This window comes from Neopsephotus bourkii, unplaced genomic scaffold, assembly GCF_033783945.1.
Source record: "Neopsephotus bourkii isolate Nb327-2 ecotype Australia unplaced genomic scaffold, CSIRO-AGI_Nbou_v1 NB_324, whole genome shotgun sequence".
NCBI lineage: Eukaryota > Metazoa > Chordata > Aves > Psittaciformes > Psittacidae > Neopsephotus > Neopsephotus bourkii.
The window spans coordinates 4482-24576 of NW_026900832.1; the positions used below are offsets into that span (position 1 = coordinate 4482).

Sequence of the window (20095 nt, forward strand, 5' to 3'; positions counted from 1 at the left end):
CGGTGCCGGGTGGGGCCTCCCCACTAAACGGGCGGGGACCAGGAAGGGGAGGGGCCACGCAGGGCGGAGCTCCCCTCCCCCACCCCAAAAATGGGTGGGGTCACCCCACCCCCACCCCAAAAATAGGGTGACATCATCAACAGCCAATGGGCGGCTCCTCACACCCACCCCCACCCGCAGACGAGTGTTGCCATGGAAACAGATATAGCGGTTGGGGGGGGTGGTACCCAGACTGATACCATCGCGCACCCACCCCAACGCAGGACCAACCCCCCTCCACTGAATTGGAAGTGGGGGGGCTATGGAACACGTTGCTGAGACCTGGAAAACTCATGACAGTGGTAACGGGGGGGGGGAGGGCTAAGACATCGTCGTCCATCCCCCCCCCCGGTGTCACACACCCCTCACCACGGATGATGGGGGGGACACACACATCCCAGTCCCTGCCCTTCATCCCCAGAGGCATGTAGCACCCCAACACCCTCCCACAGAGCACCCATAGGTGCAGGAGGCAAATGTGGGCCATGGTGGTGGTGTGGTGTTCCACTCCTGCACTCCCAAGCACCCTCAAATCCATGTAAAATAGCTGGGCTCTCCAGAGCCATCTCTCCAACAGTACCCCATTGGGGGTAATCGGAGCAGAGTTCAAGAGGTCCCCCCCATACTAAGCCAGGACCCTCCCCCCAAACACCACCACAAACCCTCATAAATCACCAGACCCCCCCCTAAAATACCCCCACACATAAACAGGGACACCCCTAAACACCAGGGAGGGGTCCCTGGAGTGCAACTGTGCATGAGGCAAGGCATGGGGGACCCCCCCCCCATTCACCTCCATGGGCAGAACATTGCCGGGGACGGGGCAGCCACAGCTTCTCTGGGCACCCTGTGCCAGCGCCTCAGCACCCTCATAGGGAAGAGCTTTGCTCCCAGCTCTGCTCCTCTTGGAGCTCCCTGGAGCTGGGGGGGCTGCAGGTCCTGTTCACTGTGGCCATCTCAGCCCCACACCTCTCTCTGCTCATGGGTTCTTGAACCATTTCCTTCCTGGTACCTGCACTGAGCCAAGTGTGGGTGACTCACGTAGGGTCAGCATGAGGGTGGATGGGACTTGGAGCAAGGTGCCCAGTGGAAGGTGTCCCTGCCCGTGGCAGGGGTCGGAACTGGAGGAGCTTTAAGGTCCCTTCCAACTCAAACCAGCCTGGGGTTCTATTAATTGATTCAGCATCTTAACGACAGGTGACACAGAGCTTCTTGTTCTCCTAGTTCCAAGGTCAAGTCCTGAAGGGAAAGGCTGCACCTCTACCCTCTCCTCAAGGTGTGCAGTTCTTCAGGGCCAGATGTGTGCAAGTCTGTTTGTAAGAGCAACATCTGGAGAGACATCAGCTTCATTCCCCCCTTGCCATTATCGCACTTTCACATGGTAAAGTTCATTCCCCGAGGAAACCCAGCACCAGCTCCTGGTATCCATGGGGATGGGCAGCATTTCCCACTGTACTTTTGTCAGGAAGAGCTGTATCCTGTGGGAATGTTCTCTCAGCAGAAAGTGTTTCAGTCTGTGCTGGAACCATATCCATAAACCACAACTGCCCCTCTTCTGCAGGCAGAGACCTTCCCAGTAACCCCTCAGTGATGATCCCAAGGCTCCAAGAACACGGATCAGCAGCGATGCATCCTCTTGGTCCTCTCAGCAATGCCAAGGGCAGGGGGCAGAAACAAATGAAGTTTCTCCATCAAGTCACTGACCTTGTCCAAGGGATGGGGCAGCATCCACAAGAGGAAACCATAGTCGCATTTCGGCTTGTTCCATCCCAACATCAGACAGAAGTGACTGTGGCTGAGATTTGCTGCTCCCACAACAGGACCAGCACTGTATTCTGTATCTGCAGGCACTGAAGACAAAGGGGATCCCTCTGCTGCGGCTCCACCCCATTCACAAGTTCTCCAGAAGCTCAAACACCTGATTCATTGATAGGAATCTTGGCAAGTCCCTCTCTGACAGGGATCCCAGCCTGGTTTGTGTTGGAAGGGACCTTGAAGTTCACCCAGTTCCAAGCCCTGCCACAGGCAGGGACACCTTCCACTAGAACACCTTGCTCCAAGCCCCATCCAACCTGTCCTTGAACACTGTCAGGGATGGGGCATCACTTACAAGGTCCAATAGAGCACCAGCAGAGCTGCAGATCCCCAATCCCAGCTTGTCTGTGTGCAAGGATTGAGGGGGGAAACATCATCTGGAGAACAGAGGAGCCAGGCTCAGCCACCATTGCCCTTTTTATATAGTAATTTGATGCAGCAAGAGAGAAAAATCAGGAAGAGCTGACAGCATCAGCTGCCACCCTGCAAACTCACAGTGCCTGCTCCTGTGCTCAGTGGCAATAGCACACATAAACCATGTACAAAGTAAGACAGGAATGTCAAGAATTGATGTGGCAAACACATTATCTTAAATGAAACTTTGGACTGGCCTTGAGTCTGACCATGAGAAACGCAGCTACTGCACATCAGCCTGCCAGGGTTTCAGAAGGAAGAAATCCCACTTCCCGAAGCTCTCGGATCCGAAATCCCTGGTAGCAAAAATTTATTCTCATGACTTGAAGGAGAAATTTATAAACGTGTTCTAGACCCAGCCAATAGGACAGTGACTGTTGCATCCCTGTCACTTCTACCTGGGAGCCCAACAGCCGAACCAGCTCTGCTGGGTGCACGGTGCCAACCAGGAGCACGTCCCCTGTCCCTCGTGCTTCCCAACCCCACGCACACCAGGGAAGTCTCTTTGGAAGGTCCGCAGTGTTTCCAGCCTAGTGTCCACCATCAAAGGGAGCAAGAACAAAGCAGCACAACTCATCTCAAACCCGACACACACCCACATTGTTAGATTCTCCTAGAAAATAAGTAGTTCCAATCCATCTCTTCTGCCCCCCGGGAGCCCTTGTGCTGGGGCCGGGGCTGGGGCTCAGCGCATGAGCAGGCTGTGCTTTGGTCCATCCACTCTCTCCAGCTTCTCAAAGTGTTTTCTGGCATTGCGGATGTTGATCAGCGTGGCCGCAGAGGCTAGGGCGGAACAGGGACAGGGGAGATAGGAGCAAGTTAGAAGGGATGTGAGAAAGCAACATCCCCATCCACAAACTCTCTTATTTTAACCCCACTCCTCAAAGCCTGTGGGGCTTGGAGCATCCTGATCTAGTGGAAAGCGTCCCTGCTCATGGCAGGGGGCTGGAGCACAGTGTCAGCCACACAGTGTCCAGCAGAGTGTCTCTCAAGCACCTCAAACTCTCCCAAGAGCCGTTTCAACTGGAGCTGTGTGAACAGTTAAACAGTCCCTCTGTGCCCCCAAGGGCTGGCGCTGCCGCCTGCAGCTTCTTCCTTAAGATAAATAGATGCTGCTATAATTAGAGGCATTGGCCCACCAAGACAGTCCAGGCAGTGAGAGCAAGAGCTCCAACATGATCCAGCTCTACTTCCTCTCCAAACATCACGGGGGCTGCCAGAGGAGAACAGCCCAAAATAGGTTATTAGACACGAGCTACTAAATCAGGTCACATCTGCTAGAGCGGTTCCCTCCGCTCACAGGAACACACAGCTCAGCTCTCCAGGCACATGTCTTCTTGCCTCCTGCGGCCACTTTTTAGCCACCCCCTGCTCAAATCCCTCCCTGTCTTTTCATTCCAATCAGGTTCTCTGCTTTACCCAGTGTCTGTTGTTTCCCAAGGGAAACACAGTTTAAACCAGACTCATTCAGCTTTCAGTCCCTACAAACACACACAGGCCAAGGGCTTGATCTTTGCTTCAACTTACGTATGGAAGGGTCTGACATAACCACCATCACGTATGTATTTGATGTAAAGATGTCAATGAAAGCAGCAAAGTTCGAGTTCCTGACCTCCATGCTCTGGAAAGAAGCTGCCAGCTTACTAAGATGGGAGACAAAAGGGAAAGAAAGGGAAAACCAGAGTAAATGACTGATTGCTGTAGCATTGCTCCATGAGCTTCGGTGCCCACAGAGCAAACATCCCTTTATATGAGCTGCTGGTAACAAAGAAGTGTTTGAGTCCCACTTGGCAGGAGACACCAGGTGTGACCACATGTTTGGGTGTTGGGTTTTATTCTCTTTTAACAAAAATACTCTCTACTTTAGGCTGAGAACAATCTGAAGTGATTTGCACATGGAATGGCAAAGGTAACTCAAGATACGCAACCCCACAGAGGCTGCTGTGCCCATGCACTGTCACTTGCCCCATGGATGTGACAGCTCAGCCCTGCACAAGGACAGTTGAACACTGAAGCATCTGCAGACAGCTGTGAGCCACAGGGGCCCTCCTCCATGCTGCTCAGGCTTCAAACACTTGCAGATACTACCAACAGCCTGTGGGACCTGGAGGAGGTTCAAAAGGCAAGAGACTTCCCACTTGTCCAGTCAAAACATCAACAAACAGCGCCTGCAAACCTCCTCCTCCCACAGCAGCACCCAACTGTCACCAGTTTATCATCACTTCCGTCCTGGAACCTCCCTGCCTTGCCCAGGAGGAGAAGAAAACGGGTTTCCAACCAAATCTCTTTCAACCAGCAGCAAAGGAGGAAGTCACAAAGGACAACAATTAACTCGGTGTTGAAGCACAGTGCAATTTAACTGCAGCATCTCATAGAACTTGTATCAGTGTGGAGAGCCTCTGTTTGATTGGAGAACACTGCAGTACCTGCTGAGGCATCTTCCCCACCCGATGCTGCACCCAGCTCACCTGCAGCTTAGCTTGAATTGCTTTATTATGTTGCTGATCTTCTCAAACCTGTGGACATCGCGTTGTTCTTTGCATTGATAGTGAGAAATGACCTGGAAGGCAGAAGGAGAGAGCAGGGAGTTAGTGAGGGATTCCTGTCAGTGCAGGTTCCTCAGGCTTTTATGGGAAGCAGGTGGTGACCAGGACTGAGATTCCCTTTGCCTTTGGCTGATTGAATCTTGGAACCTGTCTGCAACAAGACTGGTGCTTTCTTGATGAAACAAGCTCAGTAACACAAGCACCAGGAAGCCTTTCACAGGTAGATGCAAGTATTGTAAGATACGCAAGAGATAAAATTGCTGATCTGGGGTCTGAGTACCCCAACCCAGCAGCAGTTTAAATCTTGACTCAAAGAAAAGGTGCAAGGAGAGGAGGGGAAATGCCAGGCCATCACCTTAAGTAGAGGAATTGGGCACTTCACCAATGCTGGAATAGCTTTTCCTTCCCAAGGCTATTGTGCTGCAGATTCCTAAGGAGTGAACCTGAGGAATTCCCATTCTGCAACAGGCAGGATGCTCACACGCTGCCCTCAAAGCCAAAGCGGGCTGCTCCTCTGCAAGAGAAGCAGAATGAAGGCAGCTGGTTTCCTCAGGATTCCCTCTCCATCAGTTCAGAGTCAGACCAAGCCTGTGCTGAGCTGCCTGTACCCACATGGGCTCCCCTCCTCTTTCTCCCACAGTCCAGCAGCAACACAGAGACCTTGGGGCCTGGCTGCAGGGATCCAGAGGAATCCTTGCAGATGTTCCACAGCTGCATCACCCCAGCCACTTTCACTAAGGTGGTACCCTACAGCCCTTCACTCCTCACCCTCATCAGCTAACAGGCTGAGATCTGCATTACTGCCTGAGGGGAATGGCACACAATGTAAGTTACACCATCTTCATTCTCACAGCAAACCAAAAAGGAGTATTTTAAAGCCTTATGCTGTGTGCTTTAAGCTCTTAAGAATCATGAAACCAACCACTACTGGAAGTGTCAGATACCTCACACAAGGATGTCAAACTCTTACTCTTCTACCTATGGAGTCACGTTTAACAGCCTTGTGAGAACCAAGTTTTGGGGTTATTTTCCCTTAGAACTCCTTTAAATGATGATGTATTTCCTACTGTTTTAAACCTGCCCAGTTATTCATACTGGTACAGGTTTAGCCAGGTTCAAGGGCTGCAAAGCCTTCTATACACCAAAAGCCTTCCCTGAATGCAGGTTTGTTCCTTAACTCCCCAGATGGGATTTTCTGCTACTGTGATTTGAATACAATTTCAGAGGAAGATTTCACTTCAAGAGAAAAGAATCCTGAGGGAAGCTTAAATACATGAAAGAAACACTGAGAAGAAAAAGCCTCTTTTAAAAGTCACCACAACACTGAAATCAGTACCAGGGTTTTTCAGCAAAGATTATTCTTTTCCAGTAAAAAAGGTACTTCTGACCAAAGTACTGCTACACACACCAGGGTGGAACCACTTATTAGCTGCAAAAGGTCAAAAGCAGAACTGGCCACAAATGGTGGGGGTTTCCTTCTGGTAGTTTAAGAAGTGAGCAAAGCAACAGCTCCTTCTCTATGTTCCCTCCATCACTTCAAAATCAGGTATTTGGTCAGCAAGGAAAGCACTTGAAAATCAAGACATCAAACCCATTCCTCAGGTCAGCGAGAGATCTGTGTGAGTCTTAAGAGACCCATCCCGAAACCAAGAGTAGGGATGGACACACAGCAATGGTGGGTTTAACCAACACTTTTACTCTGCAGATAGAACAGGTTGGAAGCAGTTAGCATACATTGGTCACTCTGAAAGCTGTTGTAAATCCATTGCTTGTGATTGCCCATCCATACTCTGGGTTTGTAGAGATCAGACAAAGAAGAAGAAAAAGAAAAAAGCAATCAAGCCCAGTTAAAAACCCTGAAAAGGCTTTTTTGAAGGAACAGAAGGTTCCTGCCCTGTGCAGAAAGGAATTCTCAAGGAAGTCCCATGGCCAGCAATAGAATGGGGATATGAAACCCTCTCATAGCGTGGAAGAGGGAAATGCTGATCAAGCCCTCAGCAAAACAGACAGAAGTGGAAGTTTGGGAAGGTCCCTGAAGCCATGGAGCCATGTCAGCTACTTTCAGTGTCACAAGGTGTGGATCAAGGCCTCCTGCCATCTGGTGCTGGCTCCTTCCAGGGGGAAACCCTGTCCCACGCTGGGCAGAGGACCTGAGGGGCAGAGCTGTTGTACTCACCAGAAATGTGGCTCTCTCAAACAGAAGCACTTCATCTGCCTCGATGATCTGAGCAAAGTTCCTCAGGTTCATTTCCAGCTGCTGGACATTGGGGATCAGCTGATAGACTATACTGGACCAAGCCTGTCAACGAAGAAAGACACAACATAAAGGCTGAGTTAGCGTTTCTCTGCCCCCTCCTATCGTAATGCAACATGCTCCAAACCAGTTCTGGGTGCTGATAGCCTAAGCAAGGCTGATAAGCTTCTCCTATCTCCATATCCAAATATCTCTACTACAGTGGAAATCACTAGTGGTACCCCAGACCTGAGTAAACTCTTCTTTAGGTCAAGTTCTTCTCCACAACAGTCACAGAGAAACTAGAATACTATTAAACAGGCTTAAATCCTCCTCATTTGAAGCTGTCAATGCTTCTCTGCTCCCAGATAAACCTGCTCAGGTTTCCAGAGTCACTGTTAATTTTGAGCAAGGTCAGCATGCAGAGGGATACATGGCAGCTCCAAACACAAAGCTCTCATCTCACCCAGTGAGTCAGTGACAAACCCAGAAGGGACAAGGGATGCTCTGACAGGCATCTGTCCTCACTCAGATTCGGATCCTCTAAGCTCAGCTCAGCTGACCTCACTGCCACCTCCTGACCCGGGTTTAGGTCAGTGCCTGGCCACACGCTTCCCCCCAGCACTCAGGCTGGATAAACATGACTGGAAGATGCAGAAGTTGTTTCTAAAGTAGCCAGGCGAAGTGTTTAAGCTGCACTAACATACTGCCACCATGACTCCAACACATGGTGGGGTTTTACTTGTCCTAATTAAAGCCAGGATGCTCTGATGCCATTTACAACAGCTAATCCCCACCAGCAGTGGTGGCAGAACTAAAAGGGATGGCCATTAACAAACCAGCAGCAACTAACCACCCACCTTCCTCATGCTCTTGCTTTCAAGTGGGAGAGGCAGCAGCCAGATGTGGGGAGGAAGCTGTACAAACCTTGTAGAGTGTTTCATCCCAGATGGAAGTTCTAAAACAAACACATTCCAAGGGACGGGAAAGGCGCTTCAAGTCCTCCTCACGCTCTTTGAAAATCTGGGAATAGAAAAGAGATTGGCAGATGAGTGTCAATATTCCTGCCTTCGGTGTGGTTGCTGTATTGTGTTTGCAGCATGCACTTCAAACCCATCTCAAGTACCTACAGCACTGGAGAGAGGACAAGAGCAGAGCTGGCCAGGCCAGGCTGGAGAAACCCCTCCAGAGCAGCAGGGACAGGCAGGCTGAGGCTGTTCTGCCATAGATCTGAGTGGGACTCAAAGCTGAAATAACCATGGGTGTTGTGGAGTGGAAATAGGAGCTGCACATGTGAGTGTCTCCAAGGACCTACATTCTGACAAGTCCCTGGTCACAGGCAAAAAGCTTCATCACTAAGAACAGGGCAGGACTGTCATCACTCTGGAGAGGGGCTTTGGTCAAGGGCCTGTAGGGACAGGCCAAGGGGAATGGCTTGAACCTGCCAGAGGGGAGACTGAGATGAGCTCTTAGGCAGAAGCTCTTCCCTGTGAGGGTGCTGAGGCACTGGCACAGGGTGCCCAGAGAAGCTGTGGCTGCCCCATCCCTGGATGGAACATTAACCAATCCCCAGGGAATGCTGCGTGAGGCAACACCGACCATGTGGGTCCTGGGATGCCAAAGGCTTCAGTAAGATTTACAGTGATTTGGCCAAGTATTTGCATGTTCTTCTGAGTAGCAGATGCCTTAAACCAGATTTCAATGTGTGTGCATTGAAAGCATATCTGAAGCAAGGCCTCGCTGGAGTCTGCTTAACTGCACAAAACCAGCATTTGCCCCAGACAAATCTGGACAGGGCAGAAGATTTTAGGCTTGTCCCACAGGGAAGTGAGGAAAACCTCCTTGAATCAACCATGCAAACAAGCTCTGAGCCGTTTCTGCACTGAGCTGGAGGCAGAACTAAAACTGGAAGCAGAGATCAGCCCTTTCAGGCACTAAGAGTGATCCAAACCCAGCCTGCACGTGGAATAGTGTCTGTAAGGGAGGTCAGGCTGTGGTTGCACCCACAGGGCTCCTCTGGGCTGCCCAGGCACACACTCACCAGCAATCACAGGAGAGGTTAATAAGACTTCTTGCTTCAGACAGGAGCCAACAGCCTAAAGGGGTCTCCAAACCTGCTGCAAGCCAGGCAGTGGCCCAGCAGGCAGGGATGTGCTTGTCTAACCCACAAAGCTGTGTTTTCTCTCAGCAGATAACAGACCCAACCAACAGAAACCACCTTCCAGTCACATGGGAGAGTTTCAACTCTTTTGGGGGGTTTTGGGTGGGTTTTTTTGGTTATGCTTTAGAACAGAGTCCACGCAGGACTGAAAGCAACAGGTAAAGAGAAACCAGCTGTCACTGTCAGCACCATGTGCAAAGCCATCCAAATGTGAGCAAGGGGTTCAAGGTTACTGGATTTCTTTCAGTTCTACCTCCTTTGGGGAGCCAAGGTCTGATGGAAGTACCAGAATCAGTGTTAGAAAGGAAAATGCTTAGGGTAGTTGTCACTAAAAGTAATTAGTTCCATTCTCCATCACACTATATGCAAGAGATGGAGATGACATAAATTCACAAGAGGCAGGAAAAGCTTAGAGGGCTTTGCCATTTAACATCTGAGAAACCCTTCCAAGAACAGCGGTGGTGGAGCTGGATTTGAAGTATCAAATCACAATTTGCATCAGCACAAAGATGCTCTATTTGAAAGCATTTCTATGGCAACTATCAGCTTCTCACCAAGTCCCGCTGATCCTCCTGCACCAAGTCCATCTTGTGCACTAGACAAAAGATCTTTGCATCAGGAGAGTTCTGAAGGATTGCCTCCAAGCATGACTGGTAGTAGTGCATGTCCTTCTCCAGCTCACGGCTCTCCACATCAAAGACGTAGATGAGGACCTCCACGTTGCGGAAGATGTTGTCCCGCTGGCTGGTGAAGTAGTTCTCCATGAAGGTGTCCTGTCTGAGAAGGAGCAGAGCAACAAAGCAGACTCCCATTAGAGCAACCAGGTCTGGCTTAGCATTGTCAGGAATCAGAATCCAAGACAGGGTTGTGCTGGAAGGGCCCTTAAAGCTCATTCAGTTCCAACCCCTGCCACGGGCAGGAACACCTTCCACTGGAGCAGCTTGCTCCAAGCCCCTGTGTCCAACCTGGCCTTGAACACTGCCAGGGATGGGGCAGCCACAGCTTCTCTGGGCACCCTGTGCCAGCGCCTCAGCACCCTCACAGGGAAGAGCTTCTGCCTAAGAGCTCAGCTCAGTCTCCCCTCTGGCAGTTTTAGTTCTCAGCAAGCACCCATTTGGATCACGCTGGTGATGAGCAATGCTGAACCCAGCGTCACCTCCCACCCAGGTGAAGGGCTCAGGCTTGCTGCCAGCACAAGGGAGGAGGCAGCAAGGGAAGGGCGGACTTACACACCGTGCCTTTTATGCAGGGATAGCTCAAGAGGCAGCGTGGCCTCTGCACACAACCCAAGATGTGGCATCCGTCCTTCCAGAGCTGTCACACCAGTTTTACAGTGCACATGTGAAGCTTGTTCTATTGCCTCCACACAAGCAGCACACACATCCCTCTGGTTTGTCCCATCCCCAGAGCTAACCCCAGCGGTTCCAAAGGCAGATCAAACAGTACCTACCCTCCGCAGTCCCAGAGGTTTAACACCAGGTTTCCTAGGAATCTAACATGGGAGTGCTCCACGTCAACTGGAAAGAGACAGCAGGAGTGAACCACAAACCCAGCTCAGAGCTGCCTCCTTGGGCAGCCAAAATGCTGTTCTTCACAGCCCACAGCTTGTAAAACCCCATCCAAACATCACTGCTGGATGTAAACCTGTAGCTGAAGGCACTACAGAGACAGCTCCTACAGTAATTCAAGCCTTTCTATTCCCTGCCCTGGACACAGCAGGAGGCTCCCCTTTAGCAGCATGTGCTCTGATCTTTGTGATAGCTTAAGAATGACACAAGATACAGCACACCCTGCAAGGCCTTAAATGAGCCTTAAAAACAGTAAATCAATAACACAGATAATGTGAACTTTATGAACAGGCCACATATATGGCAAAGAGGGACTGCGGACCACCCCACCAGCACTTCCCAGGGAGGAGCATCAGATCCTGACAACTCCTACCCCTGCGGCAGAGGCATCACTTAATGCTTTTTCACATCAGTGGTTTTGGAGGTAAAAAAGGCACAAGACATTAAGCCAAGTGCCTCACCCTGCCACAAGCTCGGGTGCTTAGAGACACCACTGTGATCAGCTGGCCAACAACAGGGAAGCTTCTCCAACATACATGAGGCTCTGAACACTCCTCAATCGTGTGGTGTGTTGGTGGTTTGGGTGTTTGGTGGGTGTTTTGTTTGTTGGTGAAGCTCTTGTGAGGTGTGGAGGATGAGCACCCACCTGCTCCAGCACAGAGGAGAGGTGGGACTGCTGCAGGGAAGAGCCTCTCCCCTTTAACAGAGGGGGTCTGCACCCTGAGAGCCCGCTCTTCACACAAGAGAACTCTTACTTGTGGCACCCAGACGCCGCGTGTCCCTGGCGATGTAGTTTGCAAAGATAATGGACCTCATGCTGGTCTTCCCAGACCCGCTTTTACCCATCAGCAGCACCTGGGAAGGAGAAAATACAGAGGAATTAGCTACTATAGAGCAGCAAGTGCTTTCTGCCTCCCTCAGGGTGAACAGCTTACTGCTGAAGCCACAAGAACACAAGACCAACACATTTCACATGCAAACGCACCAGAAGAGAGAGGCAAACAGAGTACCTGGGAAAGCAGGAGGCAGACACCCTTACCCCCCCTTTGCTATCCACAGCCACTGAATCGTGGCCCAAGTGAAACCCCTTCCACCCTGGCTGCATTCCTGACCTGCACCCCTCAGCCCCTTGGGAATCTCTGCCCTTCCAGGCTCCATGCTCCTGGCTCCAACCACCCCTTTTCCCAATGCATCCTGGCAGAGGACTGGGAACCAGCACCAGGTGAGAGCAGGAGCTGTTCCAGCCTCCCCCACCCCATCCCCTTGCACCCACACAAGTCCTAAGTGCACCAGCACCACAGGGGAAGGCAGTAAAGGACTTTGCCAAGATGAGAGAACACCTTTATCTCAAGCCTTTAAGATCAGGCTGGAAACAATCTCATGCCCACCCAGCACGGATATTCTGCACCCATTTCCTTATCACAACATGTTTTCTCTTCCCCAAGAGGTGAAATAGACATTACAGTTCAAGTTGCAGCAGAACGTTAGAAGCCGATGGGACAGCCCAGGTCAAGTCACCAAGCTGTCATCTAGGGAAGGCACTTGACTCCAGAGTCATGGAATCCCAGACTGGTTTGCAGTGGAAGGGACCTCAAAGCTCATCCAGTTCCAAACCCTGCCATGGGCAGGGACACCTTCCACTAGAGCAGCTTGCTCCAAGCCCCATCCTGAGCCTTGATCTGTGCGGATCACTGGGCCAAAGGCAAGGCAGCACCTTTGGCAGCCAAAGGGGATGACTGGAGGGGGAAGAGGGGCACCAGTCACACAAGGAAAGCCTCTACACTGTGATCTAAAAATACAACCTGAAGCACGCCAGCAGCAGCACAGGCTCAAAAACAGCTGCTAAACAAGTTCCAGCTACAAAGGCAAACCCAGCCCTTGACAGCTCCGAGTCTATCATCAAGGATCGCTTTAACAGAGCACAACTAGCCCATGGCCTGCCCAGCCCACAGCAGTGCCAGAGACCAGCTGGGGAGGCACCGGCTTCATTTCCCAACCGGACACCAGCAGCAGCCACAGCCTCAGGGCTGCAGAGGCAGAATCAGCCCATCCTGTTGCACAGGTTATCCCTGGGCCGCTGAGCACATGCCTGATGTGGTGACAAGGGCTCTCCTGGTCCACTCACACCTACCAGCCTCTCAGAGCAAAGCCCTGCAGATACACTGTGCTCTCCCCACAGGGAGCTACAGGCCCCCCTATAAAAGTGCTTCAGGAGGGTCTCCTCTGCCCTCACGCTGCGGGAGGGACAAGAGAGGGCCCTGCAACAGGCACCACAAACGCACAGCAGTTACCATAGGAGGCTCCGAGATGAGCCAGCGAACAAACTTGAACTCATTTCAACGACTTCAAACACAGGATACATCTGTTGACTCTGAGGCACCCAAAAGCCATAGAAGGCCCCAAGATACGGTGCAAACACAGAGCAACATTAGCAAATACAAGGAAGCAAAACCCAACTGCAGAGGATCCGTGTTTTGGCTCTTACCTTTTTCTTCATGGCTGTGCTTGGCATCACCCACCTGCAGAGAGAACACCACCTGAGATCGCTGCTGCCCTCAGGCTCCACTTCAACCTCCACATCCCATCCCGAGAGGGCAGCGGGTGCAAAAGGGGAAGCGCTCCCGCACTGACACCACCCCCCCCAGCCTCCGCCCCGTCGGGCACTCGACAGCTCCGGCTGCAGCCGCCGGGGGAAGCGCTGGCACCGGCCTCCCCTCGCTGGAGAACCCTGGAGCCCGGCCCTGGCGAGCGGCGCTCCCGTCACTGTGCGGCCAAACAGGCCTCAGCGGGAGCAACGCGGCCGGCGCCGGGAGCCAGCGGGACCCCGCGCAGCCGCTGCCCGCTGGGGTCTCCTCACATAGAGCGGCCGGGCTCCGAGCTCCCCGTAGCCCACAACGAGCGACCCGCGACCGCGGCGGCAGCGGCCCCACCAGCCCGCCCCCAGCCCCACCGGGCCCGACAGCTGCTCAGCCAGGCCCCGCCGCCCCCCGCTACCTCTATCCGCGACAGGCGCCTCCCGGTGCGGCTCGGCGGTGCCCGCAGGCGGTGGCGGGGGTGCCCGCCGGAGCTCCGCAGTGCCCGAGCGTCCCCGGCTCCGGGGTAGGCCGCAAATCCGCGGCCTCGCGTGGATCCGCAGCCCCGCCGGGGCCTCGCCAGCTCCCGCCGCGGCGCTCCGGGACTCCCCCCCGCCCCCGGCGCCGCTCACGAGACACAACCACCAATCACGTGAACGCTCACCCACCCTCTTCCGCGCGCTCCCTCCCGTCACGTGACACGCGGCGAGGTGGGCAGGGCCAGGAGCGGGGAAAGGGGCGGGGCAGGGCGGCAGTGAAGCGCCCGTCGCCATCTTGGGTGCGGGCACTGCCGTCCTGGCACAAAGGCGCTACGGAGGCAGGGAGCCGGGCCGATCCGATCCGATCCGATCCGATCCGATCCGATCCGATCCGATCCGAGGCTCCCGGGGTACGTGCGGGGCCGCCGAGCGAGGCCTCGCTCCACCCCGGGGGGCTGGAGGGGCCGGGAAGGGCTGGGAAGGGCTGTGGGGAGGGAGGAGGAAAGAGCTTCCAGCGCCTCCCATATGGTCTAGCGGTTAGGATTCCTGGTTTTCACCCAGGCGGCCCGGGTTCGACTCCCGGTATGGGAAGCATCATCTTTTGTATTGCTGCTTCTTTTCCCTTCAGTGCCCTCTTCCTCGGACCGCGTTTTAACACCTCTGCAGCCACATTCCGCGACCCCAGGAGCCTGCTGAAGCTCTTCTAAGCCCCTACAAAACCCGTCTCCCGCCCTGGTTTAAAGTGTTCAAGTGAATCGGACACGAGAGTCCTTAACTAAACAGCCTGGAGTTAATGACATTCTTCTCTAATGAAAGAAACTCGCTGCCTGTGTCCCACGGTGTGTTTTAAACCACCCCGTTGTCCTAAGAAAGTACTGAAGTACTGCAACTCCAGCAGCAATAATCTGCTATGCATACCTATGTATGTAAGTTACATATATGTATAAGTGAGTGTGCAGGGCTAGTCGTTTATCAAGGGACATTCACTAGGTGCCCAACAGCTTTCCATTACTCCTACAGAAGGCAGCCAGGGTGGGCAATGGCACAAGGCTTCCCCCCTGCACACAAGCGGGTTCACACAGCAAGGCAGGGCCCGAGGGTCCTCCAGGGAGCTCCCCTGCGGGGCTGTCACCCACCGCGACCGTAGCGCTGCGGCTGCGATTGGCCGCTCCCGTCCCCGCGCCTGCGCACGGCCGCCGGGGGTCCCGGTGGCCCTCCCGGTGCGCTCGGTGCCGGGCAGCGCCGCTCCCGGTGCTCCGCAACGGCCACTAGAGCCGGGGCCTCCCCGCGGTGCCCAGGGGCCGGGGCGCCTACGGCGCACGCGTGAGCCGCGCTGCCCTTTGCCGCCCCCTGCCGGCCGCAGCCGCCGCCACGCCGCGGGGCAGACTCCAGGGGTGAGGAAGGGTTCGGGAAGGCACCGGGACAAGGAGGCGGAGCGCTGCTATAGGGGACACCCGGGGGTCCAGGCGGGGCCTCGGGGTGGGATCGAGCTCCTCCTGCCCTGGGTGCTCTTAACTTAATTAGAAGAACTGGTAATGAAAGTCTGGAAGGGACTGGAGGTGTCCGCCTCCAGCACAGCACGCTGTGTGTGTAGGGAAAGCTAGAAACCCCACAGTGACAATGCCAATAACCCACTGAATGACACAAAAAAGCCCCGGGAATGGACGTAAAGGACATGTAAAGGGTTGCATAGGGGTGATGTGGCTCTGAGCACAGCGAAGCGGCTCCATCAGCCGCTTCCCACATTGGAAACCCTCATTGTGCATCCCTCGGTGAACAGCCAGCACAGGGTACAAGGCACTGCAAATCACCATGCTGGGGATGAGAATTCCCTTAATTCAGGTCAAATCACGCTTCCTGCAAGGCCTTGGAACCAGAGCCTCGGAACCTGCCCGTCCCCTGGGTACATCCATTTGCAATGATTAGTCCAGGTGAGTCTCTATAGAGGGGAAAAGCAGTGCTGAGATTTACCCTCATGCTGCGTTGTCATCCCAAGTTACTCGGCTCCCTCCAAGCAAACCACTGGAGGAGACCCAGCAGCTCATGGCAACTGATGGGAATTCCCAGCCGAGCAGCAGAGGGAAGCAGTGTGAGAGTGAGGATGCTGGAAACACAGGATATAACCCAGCATGTTCTGTTAGAGGGCAGCAGCACCACGCTCACCCATACACTGCAGCTTCTTCACGACATCCCTGGCTGTCACCGAGACGAACCCCTCAACGCGGGCTTGCTGGCATTACTTGTGTTGTTTCACAGGAAAAGTAGATCAAATCTGCTCTTGTGAGTCACACTTATTCCTCAAATCTATACCCTTCTAAGAAACACAGACTCAGTTATTAAGGATTCAAGTTCCCCGTTTTCACTGAGGAGCAAAAGACTCAAATCCATGAGGTTTTACTGGCTGAGAAATGCAAGCTCTCACTCATGTAAATGCTAGTACCATGCTGTGGTGAAATCTGACATAAACACTGAGCAAACGTCTGTAAATGCTCTCTGACACGCCGTGTTCTGGTAGCACAAATCCCCCAAAACAGGTCTTCAGGCCACGGTTCTACTGTCCCATTGCCACTGTGAGGACAGCTTTGCCCATGCAAAGAGCTAACAAACCCCTTTGGTGTTTCCCCCAAAACAAGAACAATGATATACAGATTCGGCTTCATTGCATCAAGGCAGGATTACTCTTAGGGCATCACATCCAGAGCATCCACAAGCCTGGGTGAAATCAGAAGCTGGTGAGTTCAGGTTTGCTGCCGGTGTCCCCCTGATTCCCCTGCAGGGAAAGCACAGTACAGGAAACGGGTCCTGCAGAGAGGCAGTGCTGTAGGGAGGTTGCTGTGCCCCCAGACACTCCTCTCTTCACACATGTATTGGAGCCAAAAGGGGCGATGATGCCTCACAAAGAGAGCGCTGCTCCGGCTTTGTCTTTCCCTCACTGGCACCCGTGCCTGCAGAAAGCACTCGTTACAGCAAGGGTTAAAACGAGACAAAAGCTCCCCAACCCCAAACTGTCAGGCACAAGAAGTGTCTGCCTTGGCCCCGGCTCAGCGCTCGGCAGGAGAGGAGGGGATTAATGGCTGCTGGCAGGAGAGGCAAGCGCCCCGGGAAGATGGAGAGCTCCAGCAGGCTCAGAGACATAACTCACACCAGATGCCTTTGCTCTGGGTTCTCTTCCCCTCCCCTGGTGTGATAATCCTGATTTATGAGCGGAGATGCAGCAGCACCCTCTTCCCAAGCGCTGCGCTGGCTTCGCAGCCTGCCTGCCTCCTTAGTAATACTCCTTATCCCTGCCTTCTCGGGGAGAGCGACGGTACGAGGTGGAGAAGCAGTTGCCTGGAGATCAGGCTGTGACGCTGATCCTCAGGCCATGCTGTTTGCCAAGCATCAGTAACCAAACCTGTGTGATTTCTGCATGGGGTTTTGGGTTCTGAACAGGTCTGTAGGGCAGCGGCAGTGTTCAGGCAGGCAGGAAGGACACAGGGTGATGGTTTTCCTCCACACACAGTTTGGGTTTGCAATCTCCATGGTTTAAGGCGTGGATGTTTTCAAGCCCCTGAGCATCATCAGTATTGCCTGTCTTCTTCCATGAATCCTGTCCAGCCATGGTCTGCTGCCTGGAACTGGACTGTCGAGCCCTGCTCCTCGCTCAGTGGGTGCCCCAACAGCACCCAGCTTCTAAACCGCGCTATTTGCATCCACAGCACTTCACACATACAGGATGAGCCTGTGACATAAACAACACCTCCCCATCTCCCACTCCTTTATGTAATCTCTGCCTCCACACAAACACATGGTTCACGAGGCTCAAAGCAAAGCCCCAGTCACTCAGGACTTGTGTCTTTGCTCTCTGCCCCATCAGCTAAACGCATCCTGAGGCACAGAACTTGTCAGCTCGTGCAGACCGGCTCCCTCTTCTCTGGTGCAAAGCTCATGGTGTTAATCTGCTGGGCAGGCTCCCTGGGGCCCCTCTGGTCTATCACTGATCATGAGGCCCAGGCCAGGCTTTCAGCAGCGTGAAGCTATAAGGAAGCTATCAGAGGGGCTTACCGAGCCACGTGTCACCATGAGAAACCACCACGCGACTGCTCTGAGCCCTGCATCCGCTGCCAGCGGCTCCAGGTGGAACTCAAGATGTTTGGTTTCCATCCATCAAGCAGCGAGTTCTGCAGCAGCACCGGGTGCCCTTTCCCTGTGCCAGCATCCTGCAGCTGAGACCAGAGAGAGGAGTGAGTCTGGGGTATCCATCGTTCGTGTGAGGAGGAGTGAACTGATGGCACAGAATTCCCTGTGGAGCTGCCACAGCCCTCAGACGCTTAGCTAAGTTGGAAGAAGCCAAAAGTGAATAGTCTCTTTGTGCTGAAACAGGCATCAGTATCACATTGGTTGTAGGGAAGTGTGGTCTAAGGGAAACCAAAATGGATTTGAACACCAACAACTCTGTGGTGTATTTGAATGTATGGCACATAACTGACACTGCACCCGTTAAATCACAGCTACGTGTGCACTGTTGTTAAAGTCAGGCCAGAACTCTACCTCTGAGTCTTACATTGTCTCACATCCAGACTGCTCAGGGTGTAAACACAGTCTAGAGCATTCCCAGCCTCATGATTCCCAGCGCTGAACAGACCCTGTGGTGGCTAACACATTGGGAATGTGCCTGGATGCAGCGTGAGCAGGTACATGGTGATGTTCCAAATGTCTATTTAAAGGCTCCACCCTCCTGTCCCTGTTTAGAGCTTTTTGGCTCTTTTGTGCTTCCTGCTCCTCCACCCATCTCTCCCTGTATAAACATCCCCCATCGCTGAAGGCAAGGCATTTTCTCTGCTGTAGAAGTCCCTTTTGTCCTTGTGCTAAACCTTCATTATCCCATTATTCCCTGCCAATGCCCTTGTCTCCAGACCCACACTGGTCCCACTGGCTGCTGGGCTCTGGGCACCCATCACAAGCAGCTTGATGCCATGGGGCCAGGGTCTCCCCCAGGCCCCCAAGCAGGCTGAGCTCTCCCTGTGCAGTGTCTCAGTCCCCACCTCCCATGCCATGCATGAGCTGTTTCTGGTGCAGGGCTGGTGCAGGCATCCCCATGGTCTCAGAGGATGGGAAACGTTGGGAAGCTCTGGAGCGCACCCAGGTCTGGCAGCTCTCCCAGGGTCACTGTCCCAGCTGGCAGGAGGGGAAGCAGGAGGGAAGAACAGGGCAGTGAGACAGCAGAAACTGAACCCAGTGAAAGGCAGAAGCTTCCTCATTCTCTCATTCTCAGCTATGAAAACAAAGGGGGCAGTCACTACATCACCCAATGCCCAAACTGCTCTGCAAGCAGCAAGACACCTTCTTCAGGGGGTCCCCACCCTGGGACTGGCCCAGTAACACTACTGCTCCCTACAGTAGCTGTGGTCAAAGCCATATTTGTAACCAAACTGCAGGAAACTGCTTTTAATTCCCAGTTTTACTGTGTTGGCATTAACAGGCGGGAGACAGCAACAGGTCATCTGGCTGCGCAGAGGCCAAGCTGGTAACACACTGTGCCCTTCGAACCAGTGACCCATCTCCTCGCCAAAGCTGGCAGTGTTCAGTGTCCTGCCTGCCCCTGCTTTGCTTGTTAGTTAATTCCAACAGAGATAGTGGTGATAATCTCATTACAATGTGAACCTGGGCTTTCAACAGCAGGAGATACTGAGGGAAGAAAGAGACTCCAGGATGGAAAAAGACAGCTACTTCCATGTATTAATGGTTTGTTAAACAAGGCCATCTTGGAACCTGTTGGCCCCAGCAGACAGATCCATAACCAGAAGGTCTCAGACAGTTCAGCAGGGCTGTGTGAAGGAGAGAGGGAGACACGGTGTCTCCTCACCAACCTCTCACTGGGAAAAGCTGCCTCTTTCTCTCCACTCTCATCATCCCCTGAGCCTCAAACCTGGTGAAAGCTTAAACAAAATACTTAGCTAAAATAACATCCTGTTGTCAGTGAAATGGGGGCAGCCACAGACACTGACCCGGCAGTGGTACAGCACCGATCCTGCATCTCCCTCCTCCTCCTTTCCATGTTCAGAGCACGGCGTTAGGAGCACAAGAACAGTGACAGCCTGCAGGGAGCCTTCTGCACAACCCATCCCAATGCAGTCGCTCCAGAACCCATCCTATGGCATCCAGCCCACCCTATGGCAGCAGTGTCAGCCTCCCTGCCTCCCAGCAGAGAGCAGGATGCAGAAGGTCTCCTCTCTCTGCTCATCCCTCCTGCCCTGTCCTTGTTGTCCCACTCCTCAGTTTGAGCTC

The 20095-nt window shown here is 53.4% G+C and overlaps 1 protein-coding gene and 1 non-coding gene across 3 annotated transcripts; one reads left to right on the plus strand and one right to left on the minus strand.

Annotated features, from left to right (window-relative positions):
• Window positions 1-2421: 2421 nt before the first annotated feature.
• LOC133209247 (ras-related GTP-binding protein A) lies at window positions 2422-14005 on the minus strand. 2 transcript variants are annotated; one of them, XM_061347741.1, is made up of 10 exons: window positions 13771-14003; window positions 13262-13295; window positions 11532-11631; window positions 10659-10725; window positions 9763-9985; window positions 7975-8070; window positions 6991-7113; window positions 4737-4828; window positions 3796-3911; window positions 2422-3051 (listed from the first exon to the last, which is right to left on the minus strand). In XM_061347741.1, exons 2-10 carry the CDS (start codon window positions 13286-13288, stop codon window positions 2954-2956), a joined length of 942 nt encoding a protein of 313 aa, XP_061203725.1. In that variant the 5' UTR covers window positions 13289-13295; window positions 13771-14003; the 3' UTR covers window positions 2422-2953. The 2 variants fall into 2 exon arrangements, with proteins under 2 accessions (XP_061203725.1, XP_061203726.1); XM_061347742.1 differs by lacking the exon at window positions 3796-3911 and having other exon boundaries at window positions 13771-14005.
• A 342-nt stretch (window positions 14006-14347) lies between these two features.
• TRNAE-UUC (transfer RNA glutamic acid (anticodon UUC)) lies at window positions 14348-14419 on the plus strand. Its single transcript has one exon. It is a non-coding gene; the product is annotated as a tRNA-Glu (tRNA).
• Window positions 14420-20095: the final 5676 nt, after the last annotated feature.